Consider the following 16680-nt stretch of genomic DNA (forward strand, 5'->3'; position numbering starts at 1 on the left):
AGCAGATCTACGCATGTGTTTTAGAAATGTCAATGGGATTCAGATGTCTGGCATCCTGCTCGTATTCCTAAGTCTAACAAGTGTCCACAATAATCTCGATGCTTTAGTCAGAGAGCACAGAGAACCAAATGAGTAGCAGGTGATCTGTTCACCATGAAACATTTAATAATACACTTTCATTATTATAAATCTGCCTGGCTTCACTGATAGTCCATTAATCAACACAATAAAACTGGTATTAATGCATTTTTTTAGTGAAAGGACGAACAAAATGATCTGTCTTACTCTCAGCACTAAAATAAGTTTACGAAGTCTATCCACAGTTCTAAGCACCTGAACAGCTCACTAGCTCCAAGAGGACCAACGACACTTTAAAGTTATCTTGCTGAACTGGAAGCTAACGCACAAAGGAGGACTTGACAACCAGAAACACACTGTATTGTGGGTATCTTCCTCCATGTACTGAACTGGGAAGTAAAACATTGATCTCTAGCAGACCCCTAATCCTCCGTCACTGGCACAGCTAGATCTCTGCTGAAGTGTCAATGATCTCTGAATTATTGAAACCCTTGTAACACTGTAGTGCAAAACATTAATTTTAATAAGAGACACACAAATGTCTGCAAAAACAGTGAATCAGTTGTAAGTGGGTAGATAAACAAATGTATTTTTATTTTTGTTTCAGTGATCTGTGTAGCCCAGCAGTGAGCTCTAATTCTGAAAGGAATTAAATAATGTTTTGCGGCTGGTCAGAAAATGCAAACCCATTTTCAACATTTTTAAAAAAATCATACACTTTGTCCCAGTAATACAGTTGGGAAAAAAAAAAAAATCAATAGATTTTTGAAAGTAATTACAAACCACAGAGAAGGTGGTTTTTAATAGTAGTCTAAATGTTTACCTGAAATACGAAGTGCACACATCCAGCCATCATAAAGACAATAAAGGTCACGAGTCTGTTTACTGCTGAGGAGGGTTAGCTGGCACGGGCACCACGTCACAGCGCCAGGCAAAACGTGGCACATTCTTTCCTCAAAGGGGCTGTATATGGTTCCATCACGTGGTGCCCCTCATGTTTGCTTGGACAAAAAGACACAGCAAACTTGCTTCTTTAGCCAAAATTCTGTTTGGGGAGGGAAGGTCTAGGGGAGATGGGCAAAGGATGAACCGGTTCTTCCCAGCCATCTCTCTCTGCCACATCCAGCTCTGTGGAAGCTGCTCTACTCCGAGTCTGCAGCAGTGTCCTCCTGTGACAGCTCACAGGAATGTCATGGAGGAGGATAATACTCACAAGATCTCTATTTTTGGTGGCAAATAGGAGTGGGATTTGGGTGTTGGAGCCAGGGTACCCAGGAAGTGCAGGCAGCCAAGGCAAACTGAAGCACTGCTTCTCTGTGCACACTTCCTGAGGTCAGCAATCACACAGGCAGCTTTAGGAGAAGGTTCTGTCCCTCATATTACACTACACGGGCTCCAACACAGCCATGTGTAGATTCTTCTGTGCCTATGAGGCTGGTAGGGCCAGCCATGGACAACCTTGGAACACGTACAGCCTTGGAACATTTTACATGATGCTGATGACTAGAAAGGATAGCCAGCTTGGAACAGTGAGATGCAAAGCAGCTTTTGCAATGGTGTTTGTTGTCTTGAACGTTTTCACGAATGTCGTGCAAGATTATGCAGCTAACTATGTGGTTTTATTAAAGAATCATTCATTCCCTCAACACTTCCTGAAGAAAATTTATGTATTTGCAGACCAGAATGTTCTGCCGATGAGGAATATTTCTCTCTTGGCCAGAATCCAAGCATCAAAATGTAGGTTTTTGCAGCTGTGGTGAGTAATCTGTCAGCAGGGAAACCATGACAGCCTAGAGGAGGGAGAAAAGCAAAAATCCAATCACATTGGAAACAGATACTCTATAAAAATAAATAAGGGGGAATATTTTTTAGCTCTAAAGTCTTGTGTTGAAAATTATCGTCCTGACAAAAACTATACACTTAGATTTATTTGCTAGAATTTCTGATGATGAATCAGGAAAGGCCTGAAAATCAGTTAGGATGTTCTGTATTGTACCTGACAGGTTATCTCAGTGCAGACAAAATATATTAATGGACAGCCTAGGAGAAATTTAAAGCATTTAGACAAAACGCTGAGGCCTTTTTGGTGTGTTATATTGTATCCTCAGCTACTGCTAGGAGAGGCTGTAGGTACCCTAACAGTATGTGCGCTTGTTTGTGGATTTCAGCAGAACTTCCATTAGTGTTAGTGAAAGCTATACAAGGATAAAGAAATTTTTCCCAGTTTAGCTATATTTTCTGTGTTAAAACACAGAAAATCCTCGCTGAGGTCAGTAGTGTGCCATCTATGCCTCCTGCCCTCCCCTAGCACTCCAACAAATCTTAGGTATGGTTCTGAAATGAGAGCAATGGCAACTAAATAAAATGTGGTGTTAAAGGAGCTCTGCCATCCTCCCAATCCCTGTGTACATAAAATGCTTGCTTGGTTTTGACAAAGTATTTTGCCTGGTTCACACTGTTGTGATTTCCCAGAATCTATCATAGAATCATAGAATCCTTCTGGTCGGAAAAGGCCTTCAAGATCATCAGGTCCAAACATTACCCAGCACTGATCACCACCAAACCATGTCCCTAAGTGCCACATCTACATATCTTTTAAATACCCCAGGGATGGGGACTCCACCACTTCCTCGGGCAGCCTGTTCCAGGGCTTTACAACCCTTTTGGTGAATAAATTTTTTTGCTAATATCCAACCTAAACTTCCTCTGACACATCTTGAGGCCATTTCCTCTTGTCCTTCTGCTTGCTACACGGGAGAACAGACCAACTCCCATCTCGCCACAACCTCCTTTCAGGGAGCTGTAGAGAGTGAGGTCTCCCCTGAGCCTCGTTTTCTCCATTTCACCGCAATGCCTGGCTGCAAATTGTTATTTGGCCCAGAAGTGGATTTACAAGAGTTCTTCAGGGGTTGTGGTCTTGTTGTCTGTCCTTCCTTCCCCTTCAGGTCTGCTCAGTGTGACAGGCAGTCGCAGGCACACAGTGTGGACTGGCCATACAGCTGTGCAGCCCCTCCCTGCTACCTGGGTACATTCAGCCCTGTTTGGAACTACTGCTGAGCTAATAATTTATTTTTCAGTTTGCTGTCCGAGCTGAAGGTGGTAGAAAATAATACATAAACAAGACCTGCACGTTCATTATTTGTATAGCTTGATAAAATATAAACAAGACATTTTTCTTATCCTTGAAAAAATGTGCAGCTGGAACCCAAAGTAATGAGTTTGTTTTCTTTTTTAAAAACAACCATTTAGGGCAATTAGAAACAGTGCAAAAAAAAAGCCTTTTTTTTTTTTTCTTTTTCTAATTTAATGCTTAAACTATGAATTTAACACAAATTTGTTAATAATTTTGACATTGTCCAAAATCTGAGTTTTTGGTAATTACAGTACTCAAACACATTCACTGGGAGCACATCTATAGAGTTCATCTGAGAGCTATAGCAATGCCATTTCTAGGGTTTTTTTGACCTCCGAAAGTTTTCACTAGCTTTTGTAAACATGATGCTTCTAAAGCCAACAAAAAATAACAGACTACTGAGATCTGGCAGTAATTTTCTGAAATTCTAGGAATGCTGAGAAGGGAGCTATGGTTTATGTTAAATGCCAAATGTCCTCACATGGTTCCTATGGATCACGCAGCATTACCCACAGGATCCTTCAGAGCTTTGCTCTTGCAGCACTTTCTCAGGGGAAGTTCCCATTGGTGCAAGTGCCACTTTTTCCTGAGAGAAAACTGCAGAATCTCTAGCTTTAAGTGTTTGGGAAATTATGGTTTCTAAGACCAGTCCCTGAGACCTCAGCTTTTAACACATTTTAAAATTGAGCCATTGAATTAATCATTAGAGTAAACCCAGTGATTTAAACACACACACATAAAAATAAATACAGTTTATACTGTAGATTTCGCTTAGTGATCAAATCTGAGTCAAGCAACAGCAGATTACCATCAAAATAGGGCACATTTGTGTCCAGAAGTATTTGTGCTATATATATGTGTGGCCTGTAGTCAAAACCAATGTGCTGTGGGGTGTATTTGAAACATATGTATTAGCATTCACTGCCTTATTGAGGAACCAAGCTGAATCCAAGCCTGTAGTGTAAGGCAGAACAGAAGCTGACCCCAACCTCTAACTACTCTTATCTTCCTTTTTTTTTTTTTTTACCATAATTGTCCATTTTCTGTTTTCAGCCTCCCGGAAAACCAATGACCGTGGAGAATAAAATACTTCATCATCAACTTCTTCAGGTTTTCTGGGTAAACAGTGTAAAAAAGTCCAGTCGGAAGCAGCAGATTTTGCAGTCTGTAGATCAAAAAGCATAAAAAAAAATAAAGAAAAATGTGAAGACATTAATAAAATCTTTAACTAGTAAAAAGGTTAACAAATTTTATATTGGCTCTTGCTCTAGTTACTTGGTTGATGAACTCAGAAGAATTCCACTGACTTCAAAAGAATTCCTCAACTGTGAATAATATGGGAATGTCCCATTTAAGTCAGTAAGGGTTCAGTGCTGACTTCAAAAAAGTCAAGTATTCATTCCTATTTTTCTGACTGTAGTATGGGAGTAAAAACTCCAGTGACCTACTGGATCAATAAAGTGTAATCTTTATTTGAATGACAAACAGTAATATAATACTATTGATAAATGCAATAAGAACTTACCAAAACCTTGATTTAAAGGGCTCTAATTTTTTTTTCTTTTGATATTGTCACTTGTAATATATTGATCTGATACCAATGAGCAATGAATTTAAGAATTTGAGGTCAGTTCAGAGACAGATCCATCTATTGTATTGTATGAAATTATATCAAAATACTGTCATTAAGTCAGTATTACTATCAGCAAAGAGAATGTGCTTTTTATCTTGGGCAATTAGTAGTTTATGACTTTTAGGTTTTCTCTAACTGATTTTGTGCTAATAAGCATTTCAACTAGATGATTTTAAAGATACGTATATAATGCTTTATTCATTCACAGATATACAAAAAATTGGTCCAAATGCTGCCCAGGCATTTAAGAGTTAATCTGTGAGCTGCTATTTCTAAATAAAATATAAGAGAGAATTTCTGTCAGCAAAGAGGAAATACAAAATTAGAAATAGCTTTTAGGTCATAAAGAAGTAAGGAGTTAGCTCTTCTGCACATGTTCTGGAGTTAGATCTCATTGGGAAGCTCTGAAAAAGGGCAAGTCATGTGAAGTCTAGAAGATAACTCAAACTTTGTTATCTTTTTGAGCTTTTCAAGCTGGAGGGACTTTTGTATGTTATCCTATGGCCCCACTCAAAAAATGCCAAACTCCTGTTTTGCTGATGCTGATTCTTACAAATGCAAACTGTAAGAGCAATGAAAAAACCTCTAAATCTCAGTTTTTACCTGCATTGTAATCTGATAACCTTGAAATGCCTTTAGTCTTTCTTTCTTTTCCTCTTCTTGTCCCATACTTATCCACGTGTCTGTAACTAAGACATTGGCACCATCTGCAGCTTCTGAAGGATCTGTTGTGAGAAGTAACTTGGTACGAAACTAATGTGAATAAAAGAAAGAAGATCGGGAAGACAAGGAAATTCAAATTCATTTATAATGAAAACAAACTATGTTCAAAAAACTCTGCTAGGCTATTTCTTAAGTTCCTACCTCTTTGGAGTACTGCTCAGTTATTTTAGTTATTTGGAAGTCTGGTTCAAAGCCCTGCCAAAAGAGATGACAGGTAACATATCGTGGAACATGTATAAGATCTTTGCTGATTATTAACACTTTTTAGAAAAATACTGATTGAACCATTTGCCACAGGAAGAAGAATGTGTTTCAGAACTGTAAAACTTGAGGAAATGATTTTGTTGAAAGTTTATTTTGGAGATAAACTGGTGGAAAGTGTTCTGATAAGGCAAGAAAAATGTATTTCATCAGTTGCAGAATGAAATGCCTATATGTCATTTTTTTTTTTTCTCCACTGATTCTTTGTTTTATGTATCATATTGCATTACAATGCAGCATTCTAAAAGCTGCATCACCAATCTGAATCAACTGAGATGCAACACTTCCACCAAGGGACAGGACATTGGATGGCTTTGTAGCACTTTCTCAAATGGAATTGTCATCCTCTGTGATTTATACAGCAGTTGTACTGCTTTGCATCAGAGCAACGGAATCTGGATTGTGACCCTTGGTTGGGGAAGCTGGCACTCCAGGTGCACGCCAGCACCACCAGCCGAGGCCTTTGGGAAGCATCCAAGTGGCCGAGCCGAGCACGGGCAGTTTGCCTTCCTCACCCCTCCCGCATGGCTACTCTTACCCTGGGAGTGGCAACCCGCAGATGCATTCCCAGCTTTGCAGCACTCGTCATGATGGAGTGGAGGACGTTGTTCCCATCCCCAATCCAGGCGATAGTGAGCCCCTTCAGCCTGCCATAGTGCTCCTGCCAAATTAATTGGACAACCCTGGGGTTATGTTCCAGGTGAGCTGAGCAAGCTGATGCTCTCCTAGGCAAGATCATCTGGGTCTGGTGTAGAAAAGTCTGGCTACCTTCAAATGCTAGCATGGAATCATACCTTTAACTGAACTTACTGCAGCTACAGGATGGTCAGGGGGAAAGTCCCCCATGTATTACATCAAGATGCAATTGCTGCAGCTTTCTCCAGTGAAGGACACATTGACACACATGCCGCATGATAAGGCCCAGGCTGAGAGACACAGCAGCAGTCACACCATAACTTTAACACCAAAGCCATGCAGCCATGGATTGGTGCTTATAAATATCAGTGAATGATAGAAACTCTTAATTTAGAGAGAGTCCTAATGCCTAGGATAGCACTCCTTCCAGCTTTCCCCCAGACTATGAAAATATCCTTCATTCAGGTTTGCTCTGGCTTGTCTCTACATAATGTTCCCGTGGCCATGGCACTGGCCATGCCCTTGGAGTGCATTTTAACTGTCACAGCTGTACAGGACAGCAAAGAGCAATACTTTGAAAGCTGCTGCATGACTCATGGCCTGTGGAGTTTGCTCTCCATTGTACAGCCAAAGAGTGTAGAGGTTTTTTGGAAGGGTGGATTGCCCAAACCTGAAACAGCGTTCCAGTGTTAACTTTGCCCGATGGCACCTACAGCCCGTACCCGTGCAGCTACCTCGGCCCTCAGCCACCAACAGATAAACCCCAAGGAGGAACAAGAGTGACAGAACTTTCATATTTCCAGAGCAGGACAATTTGAGGCCCTTTAGCACGCCTTGTTTAAATATACATGTTTATAGGTACTGAAGCTGATACTACAAAGTTTGTAAAGATATAACCAAATACTTCTGTCTCCCTGCTCTGTACAACTCCACCTCGTGACTCAAAAGACTAAAGACACAATGGAGAAACTTCTATTCTCACTTCAAAACTGGGCCATGCTACAGTTGCTTTGGAGTAGCTGGAAGCCAGGCAGTGTTTCAACACATGATTCAATGCCTGTCAGAGAGGATCAGCATCCACATTGTAGAGCTGTACTAACTGGCAACCTTGCAGGCAATCACAGCAAAGATGCTGAAAGATTGATCAGGAAACGGGCTGGGACTACCCCCTCCTCTCCTGGCAGCGGCTTCTCTTAAACAAATAGTTGTGAAATTGTTCCAGAACAAAGTTACTGGTGTTCCTGCAAGTGACCACAATTCTGAGGCAAAAATATTAGCTCTTTGAAATACTGAATGACATTGAAACCTCAGCTGGTTAGAGTCCTAGGCTGCCTACAGCTTAAGGGCTAAAACTATGGCATTGTAAAACTATGTTTTTTTCAGTTAAATCTCATTGGCAGCAGGCTCATTGGCAGAGGTTTGAAGCAAGGGCCTTTACAGGGGAGCAAATCAGGACTTTGTGGACATGGAAGTTACTTCAGTGTAACAGCTCTGCAGGTCTCTAAGGATCTTTCGAAGTCCTTCCACATCTCCTAGCAATGGTGCTCCTAGGAGAAGGACAAAGTAAGGCAGCTATTTAATGGGTTGTTTCCAGCTACAGCTTAGTGGTAGCTGAGACATGAACCGACAGCCAGGAGCAAATGAGATAGCCCTGAGTTCTTTTGATCTTACTGTTTAAAAATAGACACTGCAGCCTGTAATGCTCAAAGCACTGACTAGCAAGTCACAAATACACTGCTATGTTAAATAACTTCCACCTTATTGCTGCTACACTGCATTAAAAGAAGCACAGAGCATACTAAATAATTTTCTCTGTTTTCCCAAGCTACTAGCTGTTACAGATAAAATATGAAGTCCTGGAGATGCCTGTACAATGACTCTCAATATGCACTGCAAATGGCAAGGCCACAGCTGCAGTGACTACTGTGTAGGGCAGACAGAGCTGAGTGGATCCTAATGAAGACATTTAGCTAATGGAAGCAGCCCTAGACAAGGCAGAATCAAGCTATGTGTGTGTTGCTGGAGCCTGTTTTATACCCTGTGCTAAGCTTTATGCTGCTGCTGGTACACTGCTGCTGTAACCCAAACCTCCTCATCCAAAGCCAGCTCACTCTGCCTGTGTCTGTAGTGCTTTTGTGGTGCACCCTCGGCTCCCCAGAAAGGCTCAGAACCAGGAAGCTTTGAGATGGTACAAAAGCTACTGTATATGAAACATATATTTCGCCCCCCCTGTTTTATAGTATATGATTATACAACTGCACAGAGAAAATCCTGCTATGAGTGTTTTGCCACAACAGTAGCACTCCGTGTTAAACCAGAACCTTTACAATAGGTGCTGATCACCTGAGCCTCTGAAGATATTTTTCCCCTTACATCCCTCCCCAGTTTTTTTAAACTTGTGTTTATGCTGAGGTAGGATTTTTACCTGCTTGGGTGTTCTGCAGTTTCTTGTTACATTTGTAACCTTCAGAATATTTACATTCCTATTGAAGCCATACAAACCCCAACCTATTTAGACAGTCTGCCTTATGAACGTCTCTGTGACAAACTAGTGATTGCTGCTGTAGTGCCACAAAACTTGGCTTTGCTGTTCTCATGAAAAGCCCCTGCTACAATAATTAATGTCAATTTTACAGTCAACATTCTCATTCTCCTGTTGCTTTTACAATGTTTCATTCTGTTCTTCTCCATGGTTCCAGTGTATTAGTGTATCAAACCCTGGAGGAAAAAAACCCACATACGTCGTGATTTAGCACTGTCGTACATTTAAGAAGACTGGTCTAACTAATTAAGGCCATTCGTGTCTGCCTCTGACTGAACTTGCTTCCAGCTAGGATGAAACTCTAACACCATTATAGATTAATTCTGAAATATTTGACCACAATAGTTGTAGCAGCCCTCAGGTAAAACAAGCTTTTAAATAATGAATCATTTGAGGTTAGCAAATGTGATGCCTATCTATCAAACGGCCAGGAGGAGGATCCACACAACTGCAGGCCTGTCAGTCTGACCTCAGTGCCAGGGAAGGTCATGGAGTAGATTGTCCTGAGTGCCATCATGTGACACATATGGGACAACCAATGATCAGGCCCAGGTTCATGAAAGGCAGGTCCTGCTTGGCTAACCTGATCTCCTTCTTTGACAAAGAGATCCTGGTTGTGGAATTTGTCTATCTAGACTTTAGTAAAGCTTTTGACACTGTTTCCCACAGCATTCTCCTGGAGAAACTGGCTGCGCATGGCTTGGATGGGCATACACTTCACTGGGTAAAAAAACCAAACTTGCTGGATGGCCAGGCCCAAAGAGTGGTGGTGAATGGATTGAAATCCAGCTGGCAACCAGTCACAGGTGGTGCTCCCTAAGGCTCAGTACTAGGGCACATTCTGTTTAATGTCCTTAGCAGTCATCTGGGTGAGGGGATCAAGGGCACCCTCAGTAAGTTTGCAGACAACTCCAAGTTAGGTGGGTGTGTTGATCTGCCTGAAAGTAGGGAGGCTCTACAGAGGGATCTGGACAGGCTGGACTGGTGGGCCCAAGGTCAATGGGATGAGGTTCAACAAGGCCAAGTGCCAGTTCCTCCACTCAGGTCACAACAACCCCAGGCAACACTCCAGGCTTGGGGAGGAGTGGCTGGAAAGGTGCCCAGCAGAAAATGACCTGGAGGTGTTGATCAGCAGCCACCTGAACATGAGCCAGCAGTGTGCCCAGGTGGCCAAGAAGGCCAATGGCATCCTGGGCTGTATCAAAAATGGCACGTCCAGCAGGAACAGGGAAGTGATTTTCTCCATGTACTCAGCACTGGTGAGGCCACAGCTTGAGTACTGGGTTCAGTTTGGGGCGCCACAGAATAAGAAAGACATTGAGGTGCTGAAGTCAGTCCAGAGAAGGGCAGTGAAGCTTATGAGATGTCTGGGGAATGTCTTATGAGGAGGCTGAGGGGAGACCTTATTTTGCCCTACAACTACCTGAAAGGAGGTGGTTGTGAGGTGGGTGTTGGTCTCTTCTCCCAAGTAACTAGCATTAAGACAAGAGGAAACAGCCTCAGGTTGCGCCAGAGGAAGATTAGGTTGGATATTAGGAAAAATTTCTTCACCAAAAGAAGTTGTCAAGCCCTGGAAGTGCTGCCCAGGGAAGTGGTGGAGTCCCCATCCCTGGAGGTATTTAAAAGACAGATAGCTGTGGCTGGTTTAGTGGTGACTTGGCAGTGCTAGGTTAACAGTTGGACCTGATGATCTTAAAGGTCTCTTCCAGCCAGAATGATTCTATGATTCTGTGAATAATCTGTCAGAATTTAAAATTTAAAGGAGGGGACTAGTCAAACCTTTAGCCCTTTGGGAGACAGTGCAGTCCAGCAAATGAGAAACTGGGAAAACTTGGATCTACCAGCTCTCAAACTAAGCTGAAGGTAGATGCTGGGCAAGTTTTCTTTCTTACACCCACATTGGTTTTTTGTCATGGCAATAGAAACAGAATACTCTAGAGGATCAGTCCAGATCTTATGTGGGATTTCTAATTGTTAGAATAATGATGATGGTGATGACAGTGACGAATTTGAAAATCATAATAATTTGAACTCTTTGGGTCACGCATCAAGGAGAATTTGAGAATATATGGCAACCCTCTTCAAGCTGGGCAACACTATAATCTGTTACATTATTTAAAGTTGCATCACTGAAGTATTTCTTTTGCCAACCACTCCTTTCTGAAAAAGAAATTTCCCTTCATATCAGCAATATAAAAAGCTAGTGGCATATGGATCCACTCTAATTACCAGCCTGGCCATTCTGCGGTCAGCTACAAGCGAGCTGAGCTGGCCGGTGACATTAATATCAGTTGAATCAATGTCAATACCCAGTTCACCCTCAGAATACAAATTGTGTGATGCTACCTTCCAGCCAAGCTTCACAGAGCAGAAGCTGGAAGCCACAGCTTCTGCCCAGGAGACTGACAGGCACCGGGTGGACTCAGCAAGTAGCTGTTACATGCCTTCAGGGTCTCAGCACAGAAGTAAACTGGCTCTGTGTGTGCACAGTACCAGCACACAAATGCTCTTTAAAGCTGAATCTTCAAGCCCTCAAAATCAGGTTGTGTAATGTTCACAACCATTTCCAGGGGGTTATAACTCAAGAGAAAACTCATCTCAACCCAACTTTTAAGAAAGAGGGTACCATGTATGCCATGAAAAACATCCCTCTTGGCATAACAGAGGGCATTAATCCTGACCATGATATTAAAGGGCAGAACTAGCTTAGACATGTGAGGGGCTCCAGGTTGCTCAGTGTGAAAGCACTATGCAAGAGGGTATGGAACCTGAAGAATCTCACCCCAGTATCCATGACAGGAGCACACTTTGTGATCTGACAAGAACAACCTGAGTACAGAACAAGAACTGACAGCCCTGAAAACAAACCAGCTGCATTGTTTGGGGAATGCAACAGACTGTACTAAAATAACCACGCTAAAACGCACTGTGAAAAGGGAATCAGAAGATGTAAGCAAGAAGACATTCTGACAAAAGAAACCAGGAAATTAGGCTGTTTCAGACTGAAGAGAAAGTGCTTGAAGAAGATTCAAGAAGGCACATAACAAAATTGATAAGACTTACAAAATGGAAGAATACAGATGTGGTAAGCATGAAGAGGGCCAGAGTGCACATAGTGCTTCATTGGCAAATGCAGCAGAAGAAATAAGAAGAGGGAAAAAAAAGTACATTTTTAGCATGTACTAACAGCATGGAGGAGCAGATCCAGGCATGAAAATATTTATGGAGATAAGGAAGAGACATTTTTAATGAGAAATAAGGTGCACAAAATCTGTAGCTATATTTAAGTATAAGGCTAGCAGTCTGTACTGCAAATATTGTAGTTTGCACGTAGGTAGAAGTCAAAAAAATTGCCTTTGCATTTCCGAAAAGCAGTGCAAATGATGTATATGAACTTTCAATTCATTAAAAGAATCAGTGGTACTATTCAACAACCCTGTGTTAATCTTGCAGGCAGTGCTTCTATAACATCCTTTTACCCCTCTGAAAATCCCATGAGAAGTTTGGTTGTGGTAAGTGACAGCTACACACTATGGCTCACGCTTCAAGCATTAATCCCACTTCTGTGACCTGATAAAGTTCATTACAGGATGTTAAAATGCTGTTTTCTTACACGCCACTGGCTGTAAGATCAGTCATCCCCACCTCAGTGTACAGTGCAGAGCGGAGCCAAGGCAGCAGACAGGCAGTTCAAGAAGGGAACAAGCAGGCAGCACCACCCCCCAGCACCCTGCCCAGAGCCCCTCCAGCCTGCCCCTCCCTCTGGGGCAGGAGAGGAAGAGTGGAACTGGCTCAGAAACCAGTGGTGCAGCATGCAAAAGTGGGGTGGCCACCAAGCTGCCACCTCCTGACAAACTCTGGGCCAAGGAACATGTTGGAAAGACTGGGACAAGAGATGGGCACAGTTGGAAGAATTAGTGCTCTGCTTATCGAGCTGACTGGGAAAGTGCTGCACATTTTAAAAAGCTTGCAAAACCTGAGCCATTCCTTGAGAGCTCTGTAAGTGCTCACTGTCATGATACCTCCAACTGTTATGATCCTGTTTACTCATCATGTAAAATGGGCAGGGACACCCTTTCCAAAGATGTTCTCCCCAGTGCTTGATGCAACAAGGATGCCCACTTGCTGTTGCTGCTGCCCTAGGTATTCAAAACAAGGAAAAGTCCAGCCTGTGGGCTCATGTTCACCTGGAGCTTCTACCATGGCTGCCCCATAAAAGGACACAATGGAGGAGGAGCAGAGGATGATCAACAGGGCATGTACTCATTCTGCTGATCTCCATAGTTTCCCCCTAAGATCAGCAGAGAAAAAGATGCATCTTTAGAAGATGATTGAGATGCTCAGAAGTCTCTTTTCACCGACTGGAGATGGAGTACAGGGCAACAGCACTCTGAACTTCGGTGCTGTAGTTGGTGGTCTGGATAAAACCGGGTTATGAGGCAGATGGGTAGATATGAGTCACACCTTTTTCCTGAAGTTTGTTATTCACAAGAGATAAAATGCTAATAACTAAGGTGTCTGAAAGGTAGAACTCCCCTGCAAAACACAGCCATAAGTTTCACCAGGTTTACAAGTACACAGTGTTTAAATGAAATGATGACATTTAATGATTGCTGGTGTTCTCATTACAGCTTACTGTCTTACGTAAGGTGAATGGTTCATTGAGGCTGCTCAATGGGATCTCGCAAATGTACCTTATCCTGAGGTGTGTGAAGCATTTTAGTCTCAAATTCACCAGCTTTTTGCTGGTCTCTTCAATTTAAGAACTGAAATTTTTATGAAAAAATGCTAATCGAAGTACGGAAAAATTAATTTTCACTGAAGATATGGGTCTTTCAGAATTTAAAGTTTAAGGCATGAATAATTTAATAGTAGTTTCTTTTCCACATACTTAATGTCCCATAGCAAAGCCTTCAGCAGCTGAGAAACACAGCTGAATGAATCAGGAAATTATTCTACCCTCTGTTTTTCAAGCAGAGTGATTTTTATTCATTCAGAAAGTAAACAAGGTCAGAGGAGTTCATCATAGTTGTCAACCAGCATTGCAGTATAATAATCTTTTTTATAGCCCATTCCTCGATTGTAAAACAGCATACTCCTTCTGTTCACAGATAAACATCTGGTATTCTATGTGTAAAACATTATCCTGCTGTCAAATCAACTATTTCATTAGATTAAACTACAAAATATGATCTTTTTAAATCATTTTTTGACATGAGCGAAGTTTAAAAAGGTTTAAGTGCCTGAACACTAGGTGTTTATCTGGCTTTTCGGAACAAACTTGTTCAACTGATTTCCTAATACATTGATAGTGATTCCTTTTAAACTGTTCATAGATTAGGGGAGAATCAAGACTGAACTCCTAAGGTTTTTTAAGTCAGTGCATAAACTTCACTGGCTTTGGCTGAGCTAACATCTCACCTTTATCTTAATATGTGAAGCCCCTGCACATTTTTTGAATTGCAGCTTAATTCTAATGAATTACTTAATTTTATGCTTAACTTCAGTCCCAACACAGCTAATAGGACTAGGTAACTGTTTTAAATTAAATAGGTCCTTAATTATATTGCTGGATGAATATCTCTTTGAACAACAAATGCCACATAATTACCACTTAGAAAAAACTAGGAATAAATAGTTTTGAATCTTACTTCCTCAAATACTTATCATGACCAAGACTTAGCAAAAAAAAAAAAAAAAAAAATTATTAAATGGGAATTATATTGTTACCTGAAGAGTTAGATAATCAGCTAAAATCTGGAGAGGATGGCATAAATCTGACAATCCATTGATTACTGGGACCGTGGCTTCTTTTGTCATCAGGTCCAGATCGCTGTGCTTATAAACCCGAGCCAGGATTGCATTTGTCATGCTGGACATCACCCTAGAGGAGGGCAGAAAATACACAAGTCAAATATGATAAATCCATTCCTGTTGCACTCTTCAGCATGTAACACACAATTATTAGTTAGAAGAGGTAATGAATCAGGTTTGGTTTTTTTTTCAGCTGTCTGAATAATTTGTAATTCCTGCACAACACACTTAAATGCAGACATTTAACAAGCTGATAATAAGTAAGCAGTTTTACTTATTAACAAACTATAATGAAAACTGCTGCAATCTGGTTTTTTTTCTCTTTAGCATTTCATTGTAACTACAGATGTAACATCAATAAATGTTAAGGTATCTGAAATAAGAGATTGGGTAGCACTTTAACATTTGAAGAATTTAATAACTTCAGAAAAGATAAGGTACAAGATTTCTTGACCCTTTTAAAAAAGAAGAAATGTAGCATTGACTGAACATTACAGTGCCTGTGTACGGTAGCCTGACCTTTGTGAGGATTAGGAAGACAGACTTGTTTTAAGATTATCACAATTTTTTACTGATCTTAATGAACACAGAAACAAGAGGCAAACAGCACCAGCCTGTTCTTTCACCTATCTTCACATCTGCATATTGACACACATAGTATCAATGTTAAAGTAATGCCCAAATTTGAAATTGGTAAATGGACGGGGGCACACAGGAGTCACTGCCCCACTCTGCCCTTAACCTCATTTGGCAAAGTGTGAAGGCATAGTGGATTAGCACAGTATACTCAGTATGCTCTGAATTCTTTAGATAAATTAAATATGGATGGGAGCTTTGCATCTCTCTGCATTTGTGTGTTTTAATCAGGCCCTGAAGCCTGACTTTGAAGTAGCACTTTGTGTGTTTTCATGCCATCTCTAATAGGACCTTAAAACAAAACAAGCAAGAGACTGAGCATAACAGGATGAAAAATTCTTGCAGTATCTAGCTTCCTGATTAGCCATGAAGAATCCTGGTACCTCCTCTTGTCAAAATATGGCTGTCAATGACACGGCCTTTACACAGACAAATCTGCTGATGAAGTCAGTAACAAATATTTTCTACTGACATCAAACATTTCTCAGACAAGCAAAACTCATAAAATGGTGCAAGACCCCCTGTTGATCTCTTTCTGAATAAAATACTGCTGAGAGCAGCTACAAGTGAAAAGAAGGAACTGAACAAGGTGTTTACTGATTGTAACTTACTGGAACAGCTGCTGTTTGTGCCTTTATTTCTTCTTAACCTATGAGTTTCTTTTTCTCTGTGTGTGTGTTTACTCTAGCTTGAAGCATGCAGCTGTGGAAAAGCTGTTCTGTTCTGAACTACTCGTCAGGGACAAGATGCATGGTCCCTTCTGTCAGCCATCTAACAGGTGTTCATCCAAAGCAAGACATTGCTAGTCCCACCAGTGTTCTGCCAATGACCAGGCCCAACAAGAATGATACGGCCAGCAGAAAGAGAAACCAATACACAGACTGTATTGTAATCAGAAACATTGTGACGTGAATGACCGCCAGGGGTACAAACAGGTCAACCAGCTCATACATAATTGACGCCACCCCCAACGATCCCACAAAAGATGTGACTTGGCCCACAGCAGGTGGTACAAACAGAGACCTGAGGTTGCCCACCGTTGGCATGGGAAACAGCCAGACCAGCAAGTTAAATAAATAAGAGAAAGGTGCCCACATGGTGACTCTCACCCGATCGGCCCGCGTTCACAAAGGTCTAAACAGACTGGGGCCCAGCTCCAGGGAGAGTCAGGAGGTCTGCCCTGAACCAGGAAGCTCTGTGGAGTGCACTCCACAGACAGACACT

The 16680-nt window shown here is 41.5% G+C and overlaps 1 protein-coding gene across 1 annotated transcript; it reads right to left on the bottom strand.

The window, feature by feature from the left end:
- Window positions 1–1695: 1695 nt before the first annotated feature.
- OTC (ornithine carbamoyltransferase) lies at window positions 1696–14892 on the bottom strand (the record flags this gene model as incomplete). Its single annotated transcript, XM_008944317.1, has 6 exons — window positions 1696–1868; window positions 4239–4376; window positions 5448–5597; window positions 5709–5762; window positions 6367–6489; window positions 14737–14892. Coding segments are annotated over 6 exons (681 nt in total), but the record flags the coding sequence as incomplete, so codon positions are not given.
- Between the last annotated feature and the right edge of the window lie 1788 nt (window positions 14893–16680).

The sequence above is a fragment of the Merops nubicus genome, unplaced genomic scaffold (genome assembly GCF_000691845.1).
Source record: "Merops nubicus isolate BGI_N331 unplaced genomic scaffold, ASM69184v1 scaffold11297, whole genome shotgun sequence".
Lineage (NCBI taxonomy): Eukaryota > Metazoa > Chordata > Aves > Coraciiformes > Meropidae > Merops > Merops nubicus.